General features: G+C 49.3%; 1 protein-coding gene across 1 annotated transcript; it reads right to left on the reverse strand.

Annotated features, from left to right (window-relative positions):
- Positions 1-1,046: 1,046 nt before the first annotated feature.
- On the reverse strand, positions 1,047-18,376 carry dele1 (DAP3 binding cell death enhancer 1). The gene is made up of 12 exons (XM_033029734.1): positions 18,297-18,376; positions 16,773-16,896; positions 15,745-15,862; positions 14,150-14,294; positions 12,857-13,015; positions 11,704-11,783; positions 9,499-9,595; positions 8,344-8,486; positions 7,401-7,559; positions 5,955-6,047; positions 4,744-4,903; positions 1,047-3,288 (listed from the first exon to the last, which is right to left on the reverse strand). Exons 1-12 carry the CDS (start codon positions 18,325-18,327, stop codon positions 2,984-2,986), a joined length of 1,614 nt encoding a protein of 537 aa, XP_032885625.1. The 5' UTR covers positions 18,328-18,376; the 3' UTR covers positions 1,047-2,983.
- Positions 18,377-18,378: the final 2 nt, after the last annotated feature.

Genomic DNA, 18,378 nt, shown 5'->3' on the forward strand with positions numbered 1-18,378 from the left:
TTATTTTTTTCCTCTTCACATACCTAAATAAGCTTTTACTATCCTCCTTTATATCCTTGGCTAGCTTACCTTCGTACCTCATCTTTTCTCCCAGTTTTGCCTTTTTAGTTATCTTCGGTTGCTCTTTAAACATTACCCATTCATCTTTCCATTCATCCCATGCTTCCCGTTCATCTTTTCTACCTTGTACTTCTCTTTTATTTTTATACTGTCCCTGACGTCCCTTGTCAGCCACGGTGGCCCCTTACTCCCCTTGGAATCTTTCTTCCTCTTTGGAATGAACTGATCCTGCATCTTCTGTATTATTCCCAGAAATACCTGCCAATACTGACACCTCCAATCTACCCTTCTCCCTCTCAAATTGTAGATTAAAACTTACCATATTATGGTCACTACCTGCTAATGGCTCATTAACCTCAAGTTCCCTTATCAAATCTGGTTCATTACATAACACTAAATCCAAAATTGCCTTCTCCCTGGTAGGCTCCAGTACAAGCTGCTCTAAGAATCCATCACGGAGGCACTCCACAAACTCCCCTTCTTGGGGTCCAGTACCAACCTGATTTTCCCAGTCTACCTACATGTTGAAATCTCCCATAACAACCGTAGCATTACCTTTATGACATGCCAATTTTAACTTGATTCAACTTCCACCCTATATCCAGGCCTGTTTGGGGGCCTGTAGATAAGTCCCATTAGGGTATTTTTCCCCTTACAATTCGTTAGTTCTATCCATACTGACTCCACATCTTCTGTTTCAATGTATTTTTAAGGCGGGGATTGACAGATTCTCACAGACCGCGTGGGTTTTCTCCCACACTTCAAAGACGTAGTTTGTAGGATAATTGGCCTGTAAATTATCTCGTGTGTAGGAACGCTGGTCGGGGCGGCACAGACGCGGTGGGTCAAAGGCCGCTGTGTCACTAAAATTGGAAAAAAAGGAAAACCTCCTCGATCTCCCAAATCTTGATCGAGCTCCCTAGAATTATCCCCGTCCATGGAAGTGGGTGGAGCATAAACTGTTCCCAGAACCAGGAATCAACAAATGGTTTCCAGCACAACTTTAATTAAATAGTTTGTTTCAGTAACATCACTCAGAAAAAGCATACAACCCTTCACTACACGTGCCGATGTAATGCAAGGGCTTAAGCAATGAAATCTGGCATAGTGTGTGATGGAGATACAGCATAGTAACTGGTCATTTGGCTGTTCGGGGTGATCGCTGGTCAGCACGGACTTGGTGAGCCGTAGGGCCCGTTTCCACACTGTATCTTTAAAATCTAAAGTAAACCATAAGATAGCCATTCAGTCTGGTGAAGCGTCCTGACCCAAAATGCCACCCATCCCTTTTCTCCAGAGCTGCTGCATGACCTGCTGAGTTACTCCAGCACTTTGTGTCTATCTTTGGTATAAACCAGCATCTGCAGTTCTTTGTTTCTAAAGTAAATTAGCGGAGATAGATTTGTCTCCAGCATCTGAAGCTGTGAATAAAGGAGGCTTGAAGCCTATCAACTGAACTCCGAGCGTTATTAGATAACGCATTCTGATGGGCTCTACAGTTTAGGTGTCAGCACACATGGTAAAAGAGTCCAGTGAGGTTGGGACAGAGAGCAGGGGGAGTGAGGGTCAGACGCCAGACTGTCCCAGTCCAGTCCTTGCTGGCTTCTGGGCAGCGTGGTTCCCCCTCAGCTCTCCGGCCCTGGAATGTCGCACTCTGCCTCGGTTGGACACACGCCAGGTGTAAACACCAGTGGGAGCGTGCGATGGAAACCCCCTGGTACCTCTGCTGATCTTAATAAATTATATTAGATTTATATGCAGTGACATATCCGAGAGTCATACGGCACAGAAACAGGCCATTCGGACCAACAAGTTATCTCTACCTACTGGGTGGAAGAGAGAGAAAGAGTTGGGGTGAGAGAGAGAGAGAGCGAGGGGGTTAAGAGAGAGGGAGGGAGAGGGGGGTGAGAGAGAGAGAGGGTGTCCACCCCAACCATGATGCCCCATTCAAACTAGTCCCAATTGCCCATGTTTGACCCCATTTTCCTCCAGACCTTTGATGTCCAGATCCACCACCGATTTCCCAGCAACTGGTCCGTCCGGCACGTCCTTTAATCTGGACACGATTACCAGTGCGCACCTTAGTTTAGTTTAGAGATACAGCACAGAAGCAGGTCCTTCGGCCCACCAAGTCCTTGCTGACCAGCGTGGGAGGAAACCGGAGTACCCGGGGAAAACCCGCACAGTCTCGGTGAGAACGTACACATTCTGTTTAGACACCACCCATAGTCAGGATCGAACCCGGGTCTCTGGCACTGTGAGGCAGCAACTGTGCCACCATTGAAGAGGCCCGTTTCTATGCTGTATGACTCTAGATGATGCAGACCCCCAAACTCAATGTACAATTCCCTCCACCAACTGAGCAATTACACCGGCTTTAGAATGATTAGTCTGAAGAAAGGTCTCGATCCGAAACGTCACCCATTCCTTCTCTCCAGAGATACTGCCTGGCCCGCTGAGTTGCTCCAGCATTTGTGTCCACCGAAGGATTAGTGGGAATGCGCTTGGAGTTTGTGAGTTCCAACATCGTTGAAGTCACACTAAAGTGTAGTTCTTTCCATAGTGACTTTAATCAGTATGTTACAAAGATGTTCTTCAAGACGATGTTTCTAGTAAAGTCGATATCCTTCGGAGATAGACACAAAGAGCTGGAGTAACTCAGCGAGTCAGGCAGAATCTCTGGAGAAAATGGATAGTTTACATTTTGGGTCGGGACCCTTCTTCAGATTGAAAGTAGGGGGGAGTGTACTGGAGGCCAGAACAAAGCAGGGCCGGCAACAGGTGCCCATATCTCTGGTCGAGGCATCTTCACCTGCCCTGGTCTCAGCACAGCGAGACGTGGCTCCATCTCGGGAGGGAACGGGAAGAGCCCTCAGTCCGTGAGAGCAGGAAGGTGTTGTTCGATGGGACGGCTCTGCCGGAGTCACCTCACGCCGGCGAGGAAGGCGCGTCGTGCCGTCGGGAATCCCCCCCAGTGTTCCGCCTCAGGCAGACTGGCGCCGAGGCACGGAGCTCTGGCGCTGAGTGGCGAGGCTCGGAGGCATCCGGTACTCCAGGAGTGGGGCAGCAGAGTGGCAACAGGGACGCCCGGAGGCTGGGAGACCGTGTCGGCATCAGGCGCACCATGTTGCCGGGAGAACAGTTCCTGCGGTGTACCCTGGGGATGGAGACTGGGCGAGGACAACACACACCGCAGTGAGGAACTGCCCCACGACCCTCCTCGGCCTCCTGCAACAAGAAATAAGCTGTTTAGTTTATTATTGTCACATGTACCGAGGTACAGTAAAAAGCTTTTGTTGTGTGCTAACCAGGCAGCGGATAGTCTATACACGATTACAATCGAGCCATCCATGGCGTACATAGACACATGATAACGGGAATAATGTTTAGTGCTTTGTTTCGTTTATTTATTGTCACGTGTACCAAGGTACATTGAAAGATATCATTCAAATATCATTCATTCAAATTATGTTGCGTGCTATCCAGTCAGCAGAAAGACTATACTTGATTACAATCAAGCCGTCCACAGTGTACAGATACAGGATGAAGGGAATAACGTTTAGTACAAGATAAAGTCCAATAAAGTCTGATTAAAGAGGTCTGAGGGTCTCCAATGAGGTAGATGGGGAGATCAGGACCACTCTCTAGTTGGTGATAGGATGGTTCAGTTGCCTGATAAAGTAACTAAAGTAAAGTTTCCACAGTGCACTGGTAAAGGATGAAAGGTACTTTTTACCCAGAGTAGGGGAATCAAGAATCAGATTAGATTAAGTATAGATTAATTTAGTTTATTGTCACGTGTGCCAAGGTACAGTGAAAGGCTTTTGTGTTGCGTGCTATCCAGTTAGCAGAAAGACTATACATGATTACAAGTGTGTAGGAAAGAACTGCAGATGCCGGTTTAAATCAAAGGTACATACAACATGCTGGAGTAACTCAGCGGGACAGGCAGCATACCTGGAGAGAAGGAATGGGTGACGTTTCAGGTCGACACCCTTCTTCAGAGTCTGACGAAGGGTCTCAACACGAAATGTCACCCATTCCTTCTCTCCAGAGATGCTGCCTGTTCCGCTGAGTTACTCCAGCATTTTGTATGCATGATTACAATCAAGCTGTCCAGTGTACACATACAGGATAAAGGGAGTCGCGTTTAGTGCAAGATGGTCCAGTAAATAAATCGCATTTATATATCCCAGGAGTCCAAATGCCCCTAAAAATCCCCGGCCCCGACTCACCCCCCCCCCCCCCCCCCTCGTGGAACAGTGTCACAGTGTCATACAGCACAGAGACAGGCCCTTCAGCACCAAAGTTGCCCCATGTATGCTAGTCCCACCTGCCTGCATAAGGCCCATATCCCTCTAAACCTTTCCCATCCATGTACCTGTCCAGGGGGAGGGGAGGAGAGAGACAGGAGGAGAGGGAGAGTAGAGGGGGGGGGGGGGGGAGAAGTGAGAGAGGAAGGAGAGGAACATGAGAGGGGGAGAGGGAGACTGGAGAGGGTTGGGGGGGCGGGGGGAGGCAGAGGGGGGAGGGGAAGATAGATAATGCTGCTCTTGCTAGCAAGTCCCAGCAGTGAGAGAAGCAGGAAGCAGAAGGTTGAGGCGGCCTATTCCTGGCGGAAGCTGCCACAGGAAACCTCTGGTGCAGGAAAGGCGTGACCCAGTTTCACGGCGCACACGGTACCTGCTTGTGCTTGCTGGTGGAGCACGCCCAGGGCCCACAGAGCGTCAGGGTGGCCAGCAGCAGCTGCCTGTATGTAGAGATCAGCGGCCCTGCCCGTGTCCGTCTGTACGCCCCAGCCTCTCTGGCAGCACATCCCCAGGTGGAACTGGCTCGCAGCGTCCTGCCGGGGACAGGTCGTAGATTAGTTTTGTTTATTGTTACGTGTACTGAGGTACAGTGAAACACTTTTTGTTGCGTACTATGCGATCATTGGAAAAACTATACATGATTACAATTGAGCCGTTCACAGTGTACAGATACATGATAAAGGGAATAACGTTTAGTGCAAGATATAGTCTGATTAAAGATAGTCCGAGGGTCTCCAATGAGGTAGATGGGAGGTCAGGACTGCTCTTTAGTTGGTGATAGGATGATTCAGTTGCCTGATAACAGTTGGGAAGAAACTGTGGAATCCTGGTTTCGCTAGGGACTTCAGGTTTTTGTTTTGTTTTGCACTAATATTGGGGCTTTTATTATTTATTGAAGTTTTTTTCCTTTTATTACTATGTTAACTATTGGATACTAAGTTAATAGAAACAATGAACTGTAGATGCTGATTTACAAAAAAGCCACAAAGTGCTGGAGTAACTCAGCGGGTCAGGCAGCATCTCTGGAGAACATGGATAGGTCCTAACGTTTCGAGTCGAGACTTTTCTTCACTCGTAATGTCCTCTTTGAAGATGTTCTCAAGTTGCGTCAGGAGCGTCCTGAATGGAAACGTCACCTATCCATGTTCTCCAGAGATGCTGCCTGACCTGCTGAGTTACTTCAGCACTCTGTGTCTTACAGTGTTGACAGACCTGTTGGCAGCACAGTGGCGCAGCGGGTAGATTTGCTGCTTCACAGCGCCAGAGACCTGGGTTCGATCCTGACCTCGGGTGCTGTCTGTGTGGAGTTTGGAAATTCTCACTGTGACCGCGTGGGTTTTCTCTGGGTGCTCCGGTTTCCTCCCACAGCACCAAAGAAGTGTGGATTTGAAGGTTAATTGGCTTGTGTAAAGTGTGTAGGATAGTGTTCATGTACAGGGTGATCGATGGTCGGCGTGGACTCGGTGGGTCGAAGGGGTTGTTTCCACGTTGTGTCTCTAAAACTAAACTGAAATTAAATGATGCTGTGCAAATATTCCCATTGTTCTCGTTCATCTCTCTCCATTGGAACGCCAGCCAACTTACCCCGCTTCTGGCTGCCATAGAGAAGTAGCTGACAGCTTGCTCCAGGTCTCGGTGGGGCTTGTTGGTGTAGAACACTCCCAGGTACGCCTGGGCCTGAAACAACAAGAGGACGAGGTTAGCTGTTGAACAGGGGCCCACCATGCTCTGTACCTCCACCTCACCTGGACCATCTTAGTTTAGTTTAGTTTAGAGATACAGTACGGAAACAGACCCTTCAGCCAGCGATCCCTGCATCCCAGCACCGACCGGCGATCCCCGCACGCCCACACCATCCTCCACACACTATAGACAATTAACCCACAAAACTGTACGTGTTTGGAGTGTGGGAGGAAACCGGAGATCTCGGAGAAAACCCACGCAGGTCATAGGGAGAACGTAAAACTCCGTGCAGGCAGCAAGCGTCGTCTGGATCGAACCCGTGTCTCTGGCGCTATAATCGCTGTAAGGCAGCAACTCTGTGCCACCGTGACCGCCCAAGTTTAGTTTCGAGATACAGCGTGGAAACAGGCCCTTAGGCCCACGGAGTCCGCGCCGATAAGCGCTCACCCTGACAATAGCACTATACTACACACTGAGGACAATTAACAATTTTTACCGAAGCCAATTAACCTACAAACCTGTACATCTTTGGAGTGTGGGAGGAAACCACAGCAGTCGGAGGAATCCCACGTGGTCACGGGGAGAACATACAAACTCTGTACAGAGAGCACCTGTAGTCAGGATTGAACCCGGGTCTCTGGCGCTGGGAGGCAGCAGCTGTTCCGCTGCGCCACCGTGCCGCTCCGGCACCTATCTTCCCTTGATGTGTCTCTGTATCCCACCCCAGTGCAGCAGAGGGTCAACGTGGGTGGGTGGGGGGGGGGGGGGCTAAACCAGCGGGTGTTCACAGGGCGGGGAGCCGCAGAGCCCCAGCCCCACACGCGATGTTGCAGGGATGGGCCCGGTACTCACGCCGCCTTTGGGTAACGTCGGGTAATTGTGGTAGTGGGTGCGAGGGGAGGTGCAATGGGAGCCTTGGTCCGCTATATACCTAATCCGCTATATAGAGCAATTTTCTGGCAATGTGGAATGTGGCGTCTAGGCCAGGTGAGGCGGCTGATCCCGACACCATCGATTGGCGGGTTGAATTTTCCCCCGGGCTCTAGAACTCCGGCTCGGACAGAGACCGCATATCCGTTCCCAAAGCTGACTTCCGAGGCCAACTTTGTGCCCAGGTATCTCGGCTACTGGGCGGCGTAGGTAGTCCGTTCTGGCACATTGGACTCCTCTTGGAGGCCGTGACCTCTGTTGGTCCGGCAAAACGGATAATCCAGAAAGGCTATGGAACCAAGGATGCCGGGAAATCGGTGGTGGACCTGTAGCGGTCCGTTATAACAAGGGTTTACTGTACACTGCAGTTTAGCTTTTAGCACGAGAGCAACGTAGACATAAAACAAATCAGCTTGCCTCTCTGAGTCCAGACTTAGCTGCCTTCTTCAGCTGATCAATGGCCCTTTGTGTATCTCCAACATTCCTTTCTGGCTTGATCTCCAGCAGATACCTTGCCCAACGATACTGGGCCAAGCGGTGTCCTTGAGTTGCTGCCTGACTATAGTACAGCATGGCCTAAGGGACAAGGTAGGAGAATAAACAGACTTAGACCCTGCATACCAGCCACTGCCCCATGTACAAAACACAGTAACACTTCAAGGAAATCGGTTATCATGAGTACAAATAACTGTTACATGCAATTGTTTAACACTTTACGGCGGCACAGTGGTGCAGAGGTAGAGCCGCTGCCTCACTCAACCCAAGTTCAATCCTGACTATGGGTGCTGTCTGTACGGAGTTTGCACGTTCTCCCTGTGACAACATGGGTTTTTCTCCAGATGCTCTCACATCCCAAAGACGTGTCAGTTTGTAGGTTAATTGGCTTCTGTAAATTGCCCCAAGTCTTTAGGATGCAAAACTGGAATAACATAGAACTAGTGTACGGGGATCGCTGGTCGGCGTGGACTCAGTGGGCCGAAGGGCTAGTTTCCTGGCTGTATCTCTAAACGAAATATGTTGTACATGTGCCAGGCACACTTTTCTTTACACTTTAGCGATACAGCGCGGAAACAGGCTCTTCAGCCCACTGAGTCCACGCCAACCAGTGATCACCCTGTACGCTAGCATTATACTACCCACTAGGGACAAATTACAATTTTACCAAAGCCGATTAACCTACAAACCTGTACATCTTTGGAGTGTGGGAGGAAACTGGAACATCCAGAGAAAACCCATGTGGTCACAGGGAGAACGTAGACAGCACCCATGGTCAAGATTGAACCCGGGTCTCTGACGCGTTAAGGCAGCAACTCTACCGCTGCACCACCATGCCGCCCAGTTTCCTTTGACAGATTCTGACCTTCTCGATGTCTTTGGCTGTGCCTCTCCCCAGTTCGTAGCACACTCCCACGTTGTACTGAGCCTTACTGTACCCTTGTCGGGCTGCTATCATGAAACAGGAGAAAGCCAAGTCTTCGTCTTGAGCTTTGACATTTTCAAGCCCTGTTCGAGAGATTTAATAGAAAATTACAGGGATAATTGATGATGAGATTTTAGTTTAGTTTAGTTTAGAGATATAGCATGGAACAGGCCCTTCAGCCCATCGAGTCCATGCCGACCACCGATCACCCGTTCACACTAGTTCTGTGTTATCCCCACTTCCTACACATTAGGGGCAATTTACAGAGGGCCAATTAATCTACAAACCCACACATCATTGGGATGTGGGAGGAAACCCCAAACGGTCACAGGGAGAACGTTCAAACTCCACACAGACAGCACCTGAGGTCAGGATCGAATCTGAGTCTCTGGCGCTGTAAGGCAGCAACTCTACCGCTGGGCCAGTGAGCTACCCTTGCAGGGATTCTGCATGGATGGACAATAACAAGTATTCAATTAATGAAAGACATAAAGTGCTGGAGGAACTCAGCTGGTTAGGCAGCATCTGTGGAGGGAAATGGGCAGATGACGTTTTGGGTTGGGATTAATTGAATTAATTGAAATGGGAGACCCAAGAAACTGCAGATGCTGGCATCTTGAGCAAACCACAAAGTGCTGGAGGAACTCAGCGGGTCAGGCAGCATCTGTGGAGGGAATGGACAAGCACCTTTTTAGTCCTGACCAGAAACGACATCTGTCCATTACGTCCTCCACAGATGCCGCCTAACCGGTAGAATAGAACAGTACAGCCCAAGAGCAGGTCCTTCAATCCACAATGTCTGTGCTGAACATGATGCCAATACTACATCACATCTTCCTGAATATTCCCTCCACAGATGCCACCTGACCTGCTGAGTTATTCTAGCTCTTTGTATGCTCAGGATTCCAGCATCTGCAGTTTCTTGGGTCTCAATTTCAATAAATCAGCCCGTTCTATTAAAATGTAAAGTTCTCAGGAACATGGGGCATGTTGGTCGGCAGGGCCTGTTTGCATGGTGTACGACTAACTTGTGCTGTTCAGTAGGGACATTTGCACTCCCAACTCACGTACAATTCATCGATTGTATTCACTTACCGATGATATTTAATATGGAAGATATGCTGGACTTTGCAGCCCCTTGTAAGTCGGACGTGGCTCGGTTTAAAGCTTCTTCTGAACTCGCTTCCTCTCTCTGTATCAAACAGGAAAACAGCAGGAAACTAGAATTCAAGTGGCTCGACACACTCACACTCATGGAACTTAAATTACGAAAATAGACACAAAGTGCTGGAGTAACTCAGCGAATCTGGCAGCATTTCTGGAGAAAAGGAATAGATGACGTTTTAGGTCGCAACCCTTCTTCAGATTGAAAGGTAGAGATGGGGAGGGGTGGGGTGGGGTGGGGGGGGGGTGGAATTAGAAGCTTGCAGACATATTTTGTTTGGGCAACTTACAACCTAGTGGTATGAATATTGATTTCTCTAATTTCAAATAACCCTTGCATTCCCTCTCTCCCCCTTCCCCCACCCTAGTCATCTACTGGTTCCATTGTTCACTTCCTTGTATCCCTCTCGTTAGCACATCTTCCCCAGCCAACAATGGTCCATTATGGAGATCATCTGTTGCTGGCCCTAATTTGTTCTTGCCTTTCCTCGCCTCCAGCTCCCACCCACCTCCATCTTTCAGTCTAAAGAAGGGTTCCAACCTGAAACGTCACCTATTCCTTTTCTCCAGAGTTGCTGCCTGACCCGCTGAGTTACTCCAGTATTTTGTGTCTATCTTCAGTATAAATCAGCTTCTGCAGTTCCTTCCTACACATTTTCAACTAAATTACGACACAGGGCAGAAGCACTCACGTGCAGCTAAATTGGGTCTAAACGCTAATGAGATGTTTTCTGAGCTGATAGAGGTGTTGATGAAGGGATTTGAAAACTGGGGGCTGTGAATTATTAGTTTAGAATAGTTTCGTTTATTATTGTAATAATAATAATAATAAATTTTATTTATGGGCGCCTTTCAAGAGTTTCAAGGACACCTTACAAAAATTTAGCAGGTAGAGGAAAAACATGTAAGGGGAATGAAATAAATAGTAGAGACATGACTAGTACACAAAGTAAAGACAGAATTCAATTCAAAACACAATATGAGGCAATTAGTGTACAGATGAAAAGGGAGGGGGACGTGGGGCTAAGGATAGGCAGAGGTGAAGAGATGGGTCTTGAGGCGGGACTGGAAGATGGTGAGGGACACGGAATTGCGGATCAGTTGGGGGAGGGAGTTCCAGAGCCTGGGAGCTGCCCTGGAGAAGGCTCTGTCCCCAAAACTGCGGAGGTTGGACTTGTGGATGGAGAGGAGACCGGCTGATGTCGATTTGAGGGACCGTGAGGGTTGGTAGGGGGAGAGGAGGCCAGTGAGATATGGGGGGGCCAGATGGTGGAGGGCTTTGTAGGTGAGGATCAGGATTTTGTAGGTGATCCGGTGGGAGATGGGAAGCCAGTGAAGTTGTTTGAGGACTGGAATTATGTGATGCCAGGATTTGGTGTGGGTGATGAGTCGGGCGGCTGCGTTCTGGATTGTGGATAACTTAAAAACAAAGCCCAATATTAGTGCAAACAAAAAGCCCAAAGTCCCTGGTTCTACTGACAGTACGTAGTTTTGTTGGTGTTGGTGGTGTTCTAAAGCCCTATGATTGTTGGGAAGAAGCCGTTTCTGAACCAGGAGGACCCAGTTTTCCGAGCTTTGGACTTTCAATGTACTGGATCCAGGTAACCTCCAGGTTGCTGCAGGGCCTCCTCCATCACCTTCCACTGGCTCGGAAAACTGGGTCCTCCAGGTTCAGAAACCGCTTCTTCCCAACAATCCTCAGTACTTTCGACTTTTTGTAAATGGCACCATAATACGGCGATTCATGCATGTGTGATCTATGCAAAAAGGAATTTCACTGTGTTGTGCACACGTGACAATAAAGCACCAAAGATTAAATGAAGGTAGACACAAAATGCTGGAGTAACTCAGCGGGTGAGGCAGCATCTCTGGAGAAAAGGAATGTGCGACTTTTCAGGTCAAGACCCTTCTTCAGAAGAAGGGTCTCGACCCGATACGTCGCCCATTCCCTTTCTCCAGAGATGCTGCCTCACCCGCTGAGTTACTCCAGCATTTTGTGTCTACCTTCTATTTAAACCAGCATCTGCAGTTCTCTCTTACACAAATGATTGATTGAAGTCCCATATCCAGGGTCAGTCATGTGCAAAACAACATACCCATCTCAACACCAACCCTTATGTTTTGCAGTCTGCTTACCTGGACCTGCGGCTGTGGGTGGCTCTCATCTCTGGCATTGTATTCTGAGCGTTCTGTACACTTCATGAACAGGGGACCATCTGCAACGTAAGGGAGATCTGCATTAAAAACTCAAAACATCTCCCCAAAACGATCTGCTAATGCATCTACACTTCAGGCTGCCTTGGCAAAGCGACCAGCATAATCTCGCCCCGGTCACTCCCCCTTCTCCCCTCTCTCATCAGGCAAAAGATCCAGAGGTGTGAAAACGCACACCTCCAGATTCAGGGACAGTTTCTTCCCAGCTGTTATTCAGGCAAATGAATCATCCTATCACCAACTAGAGAGCGGTCTTGACCCTCCCATCTACCTCATTGGAGACCCTCACACTATCTTTAATCAGACTTTATCTTGCACTAAACGTTATTCCCTTTATCATGTATCTGTACACTGTGGACGGCTTGATTGTAAATCATGTATAGTCTTTACGTTGACTGGATAGCACGCAACAGAGCTTTTCACTGTACCTTGGTACATGTGACAATAAACTAAATGATAACAATATGCCATAAATGCTGGCAGATTATCCCAGCATGGGTTCAATGGGTTGAGTGGACTACTGTAATGCTCTGCAGTTATCTGGCTTCCTTCAGCAGTGGGATAGGAGGCACTCCATTGGCCTGGTACACAAAAATGCTGGAGAAACTCAGCGGGTGCAGCAGCATCTATGGAGCGAAGGAGATAGGCAACGTTTCAGCCCGAAACGTTGCCTATCTCCTTCGCTCCATAGATGCTGCTGCACCCGCTGAGTTTCTCCAGCATTTATGTGTACCTTCGATTTTCCAGCATCTGCAGTTCCTTCTTAAACACTCCCATTGGCCTGGACTGATGGAGATGTCCCTCAGGATTAATCAACCCACTCCATTCGGAGATTGCTCATCCCGTTCGACGTTGGGCCGTTGCATAGTTCCCAGGATTCATGGCTACTGGTCCCAAGGTCCTGGCGATCCGCCGCCGCACAGGCCTGGGCTACGTCAACAACCCTCCTCCACTAATCGTGGTCTTACATCTGACAAATAATGCTGAGGGACTGCAAGTTATGTAAGTATACGCAACAAGCAAGCAGTGTCAGTGAGCGTTCTTTAGTGAATCTTGTTCCCACGAATGATGATACCTTGTTCAACATTGTCAAAGCTCCCCGGACGGGACCGATAGTGGACAGCTGCGCCCCCTGCAGGAGAGGAGGAGGAGGCCGCCGAGCCGGAACTCTGAGCCGCGGAGGTGCTGATGGAGTCGGGACCCACACCACGAGGCAGGATACAGCGACTGAACCCTGCAGCACAAAGCAAGATGCAGACGGGTCAGAGAGCACGCGAGGGAACGGTGGGGGGGGGAGCAATAACGCAAGATGGAGCAAGTTTTAAATAACATTTAAAAGACAGTCTTTTAAGACTGTTGTTTAGAGATATTGCACGGAGGTCCTTCGGCCCACCCAGTCCACACCGACCAGCAATTGTCCCTTAATCTAGCACTATCCTACACAACAGGGACAAAAAACAATTAACCTACAAACCTGCACGTCTTCGATGTGTGGGAGGACACTGGAGCACCCAGAGGAAACCTTCGCAGACACAGGGAGAACGTGCAAACTCCGCACAGACAACACCCAGCAGGATTGAACCGGGTCTCTGGCGCTGTGAAGCAGCGGTTCTACCTGCTGCACCACTGTGTCGCCCATCACACCTGGACAGGTACATGGATAGGAAGGTTTTGAGGGATATGGGCCAAACGCCGGCAGGTGGCACTACAGTAGATGGGGCACCTTTGTTGCATGAGTAAGAAGGGCCGAAGGGCCTGTTTCCGTGCTGTGTGACTCTATCACTTGTATTTATTTGTCGCATACAACAGATACAAACCAGAACAATTAAATTCTCACTTGCTGCAGCGTTACAGGCAAATTAGTCTTAGAGCTGTAGGGCTTGGAAATTGGCCCTTCGGCCCACTCTGCCCGTGCCGACCAAGTTGGCATTCTGGGCTAGACTCATTTGCCTGTATTTGGCCCATATTCCTCCAAACTCGTCCGATCATTTATCTGTTCTGTCTTTAAAAATTGTAATGGTAGGTTCCTCAGCAGCTCATCCCCCTCCCCCCCCACCCCCCCCCCGCTCCGAGGAACTCCTTTATCTCTCCCCTCTCACCTTAAGCCTATGCCCTCTAGTTTTAGATGCAGTCTGACCCGTTGAATTACTCCTGCATATTGTGTCTATCATTGGTATGAACCAGCATCCGTCTAGGTTCTGTAGTAAATGCCTACTATGTTCTGTGTGCTGAAACAAAGCAAGAATTTCATTGTCCTATCAGGGACAATGAACTCACTTGAACTTGAACTGTACCTGGGTACATGTGACAATAGAGTATCATTGAACCGTGATTGAATTGGCATACGGCGAATGTGCGGCAAACTTACTGATTCTGTCTGGTGTCAGTGCGGAGGCAACGATGCCTGGGACACAGAGCTGGGGGGCAGCCTCACTCTCGGGGGGTCCCACGCGATGGCAGAAGTGGTGATGCAGATGCCTGGCGAACTGTAGAAACACCACGGCAGCGGCGCCCTGGAGGGGAGAGGGGAAAGGAACAACACAGTCAGCAAGGTGGAGGGGCGATCCCCTTACAGTGGCATTACAGCTCGACAGGGTGGTCAAAGCGGCTTCCGATACATTGGCCTCCATCAGTCAGGGTGTTAGGTAAAGAAGTTAGGATGTGTGGAAAGGATCTGCAGATGCTGGTTTACACCGAAGATAAACACAAAATGCTGGAGTAACTCAGTGGGTCAGGCAGCAACTCTGGAGTAAAAGGATGAAGAAGGGTCCTGACCCAAAATGTCACCCATCCTTTTTCTCCAGAGATGCTGCCTGACCCCGAGAAGTTAGGATGTTATGTTACAGGTGTACAAGACATTGGTGAGGCCTCATCTGGAGTATTATACAATAAACCCTTGCGATAACAGACCATGGGGGGGGGGGGGTCTGTTATTGCCGGTTGTCAGCTATAGCCGACTTATGTCAGAGCATCAGAGACCCGGGTTCGGTCCTGACTATGGGCGCTACGAGTTTGCACGGTCTCCCTGTGACCGCATGGGTTTTCTCCGGGTGTTACGGTTTCCTCCCACATTCTAAAGACGTGCAGGTTTGTAGGTTAATTGGCTTCAGTAAAATTGTAAATTGTCCTTCATGTGTAGGATAGTGGGAGTGTAAGGGGAGCGCTGGTCGGTGCGGATAGGTGGGCCGAAGGGCCTGTTTTCACGCTGTACCTCTAAAATACACTAAAACCAAAGTTGAGATGTTACAGGTGCACAAGACATTGGAAGGGCCAAACCTTGAGTATTCAGCTTTGTTCACCCTGCTATAGGAAGGATGTTGTTAAGCTGGAAAGAGTGCAGGGATGATTTACGAGGATGTTGCCAGGACCCGAGGACCTGAGCTATATATATAGGTAGTTGGGCAGGCTAGGAATTTATTCCTTGGAGTGCAGGAGGCTGAGGAGTGATCTTATGGAGGTGTATAAAATCATGAGGAGAATAGACAGGGTGAATGCAGAGGCTTTCACTCAGGGTAATGGAATCAAGAAACAGAGGACATAGGTTTAAGATGAGTTGGGAAAGATTTAATAGGAACCCGAGGGGCACCTTTTCACTCACAGGGTGGTGGGTGTATGGAACGAGCGGCCAGAGGAGGTAGTTGTTTCCGTGCTGTATGACTCTAAAAGACACAAAGTGCTGGAGGAACTCAGTGGGTCAGGCAGCATCTGTGGAGGGAATGGACAGTTGATGTTTCAGGTCAGGACCCTTCTTCAGACTGATTGTGGTGGTGAGGGAGAAATCTGGAGAAGAGGGTGTGGGGGCGGCTGCTGCGAGGCAGTATCACCACAGTGCATTTTCATAAATCATGTTTCATGATTATTACTGGTCAGGGACGCAACACATCTAAACCCAGCCAAGACCACACGGTTGAGCATTGCCTGTCCGTGAGATGTCGGCAACATTGAGCCTTTTCCTTTTCTTACCCAGCCAACAGCATCGAATCCCGAAAACCGTGGCAAGGCCTTGGAATAAAACCGAGTCCTCTGTTCATCTTCCTCCCGCTTCCCCTGTCCACCGTCTCCATTCTGAGCATCTGTTGGACTGAGAAATCCACGCACAAATCAATAGATGATTTAGTATCAGAATAACAAAGTGCTTTAGTCGGTGGGTGATGAATTACTTGTCAGACGGCTGTGGAGGCCAAGTCATTAGGTATTTTAAAGGCGGAGATTGACATGGGTGTCAGGATCTATCGGGCGAAGGCAGGAAAATGGAGTTCAGAGGGAAAGGTAGACCAGCCATGATTGAATGGCAGAGTAGACTTGGTGGGCTGAATGGCTTAATTCTGCTCCGAGAAGTAATGAACATGCTTTAGGAACTCAGCGGGTCAAGCAGCATCTGTGAAGGCAGAGGGGCAGTTGACGTTTCGTGATGACACCCTGCATCAGGGCAGCTGCAGTTTTGCTTCTCTAAACATAGAACGCAGGGCGGCACGGTGGCGCAGGGGTAGAGCTGCTGCCTTACAGCGCCAGAGTCCCAGGTTTGATCCTGACAATGGGTGCCGTCTGTATGGAGTTTGTACGTTTTCCCTGTGACCACGTGTGTTTTCTCCGTGTGCTGCGGCTTCGTCTCACGCCCCAAAGACGCAAAAGTTTGTAGGTTAATTTAGCTTCGGTAAAATAAATTATAGTGTGTAGGATAGTGCGTGTCGGCGAGGTCTCGGTGGGTCGAAGGGCCTATTTCTGTGTTGTATTTCTAAACTAAACTAAAGTGCGCTCTGGTAATTCTGGAGTGTGGGAGGAAACCGGAGCACCCGGAGAAAACTCACGCGGCCACAAGGAGAACCAACAAAGTTCTAACATCCTGCTGAATCTCTTCTGCATCTTTTCCTACCTATTGATATCCTTGCTGCAGCTGGGCGGTCTGAACTGCACACGGTGCTCCAAGTGAATTTAATAGACAGCGACGCTTTGAAAATGAAACAGATTTGCGCGTTCGACTGGCGACCAACCTGCTTCTGAAGGTGCAGTGGGCAGGCAGCCGAGCCGCTGGGTTTAACAAGTCATCGTCGGCACAGTGGGTGGGAGGCAGGCGCAGTGAGCTCGAGGGTCCGGAGATTTGCCAGCGGTGAAGCGCTGTGGAGAAAACGAGAGGCAGTGAAGGAATGAACGGACGTTCTTGGTGAAACTTCGAAATGTGGGAAGAGCTGGCAGATTCCCAGCTAGGCAGCAACTGCCAGGTTTACTTTAGTTCATTCATTTTTGCCACGTGCATCGAGGTACAGTGAAAAGCTTCTGTTTATGTGCTGCCCAATTCGACACCCAAGATGGCACCCAAGCTCGGCGATTCTACACGTTCTGGGCCCAGAAGTGGATCTGCAATCATTTGTTGTAGTTGCTCCACTCTTTTAAACCTCTACACCAACAGCAGCATTTCTTACTGGACATTATCTTGCACTAAACGTTATTCTCTTTACCCTGTATCTGTACACTGTGGTCGGCTCGATTGTAATCATGTATTGTCTATCTGTTGACTGCGTAGCATGCAACAAAGCTTTTCACTGTACCTCAGTACACATGACAATAAACTAAACTAAATAATCAAGCCATCCACAGTGCACAGATAAAAGGCACAAGATTTAGTGCAAGATAAAGTCCTATTAAAGATAATGCAAAGTCTCCGATGAGGAAGATGGGAGGTCATCACCGCTTTCTAGTTGGTGATGGATTGGGTCAGTTGCTTGATGACAGCCGGGAAGAAACTGTCCCTGAATCTGTGTTGAATATAGGGGTCCAACGCTGGCTTTGTAGCTGCCAGAGGAAGTGGAACAGGCAGGTACAATCGTAGCAGACTTTAGAGATACAGCACGAAAACAGGTGCAGCACAGCATCTGACCGAGTGCGAGAGAGAACAAGTACCACACTGTGCACACATATAGGCACGCACAGACATACACTCTCTCACACACACTCTCTCACACATGTAAACACTCGCACACACCTAGATACTAATGCAGACATACACACTCTCTCACACACATACTCTCACATACACCGACTTGTACACACACACTTCAGTCTGAAGAAGGGTCTCGACCCCGAAACGTCACATATTCCTTTTCTCCAGAGATGCCGTCTGACCCACTGAGTTACCCCCGGCACTTGGTGTTTATCTTCTCACAAGCACTCACACGTACACATACTCACACCTGTACTCACACGCATGTTCACATACACACACACGTACATACACATACGCGCACACTCACGTGCGTGCCTTTACATACACACACACAATCATGCACACTCACACGTGTGTACAAACACTCATGTACATAAGGTACACACTCACACACAGGTCAAGGTCAGCATGGAGGTGGTGGGCCGAATAGCCTGAAGCTGTGCTGTAGCTGCCCTGCCCCCTTGTCTCCCTTCCTCCTCTCCCCCTCTCCCTGCCCCCTCTATCCCCCCCTCTACCCCCTCTATCCCCCCCCCCTCTACCCCCTCTACCCCTCCCCCCCACCCCCACCACTCACCGCGGCCCAGCAGCGCCTTCAGCCGCCACATGTCGCCGGTTGCCGCCGCCACAGCGTGAGGCGACGTGATTGCGTCACGGGG

This window comes from Amblyraja radiata, chromosome 11 (assembly GCF_010909765.2).
Source record: "Amblyraja radiata isolate CabotCenter1 chromosome 11, sAmbRad1.1.pri, whole genome shotgun sequence".
Classification (NCBI taxonomy): Eukaryota; Metazoa; Chordata; class Chondrichthyes; order Rajiformes; family Rajidae; genus Amblyraja; species Amblyraja radiata.

Coding starts and splice junctions, on each gene's coding strand:
- dele1 (XM_033029734.1), bottom strand. CDS start 18,327: ATGTGGCGGCTGAAGGCGCTGCTGGGCCGCG. Junction 14,295..15,744: donor GATTCGATGCTGTTGGCTGG/GTAAGAAAAGGA, acceptor TCTCCCCTCCAG/GGCGCCGCTGCCGTGGTGTT. Junction 9,596..11,703: donor ACCCACAGCCGCAGGTCCAG/GTAAGCAGACTG, acceptor TGTTTGATACAG/AGAGAGGAAGCGAGTTCAGA.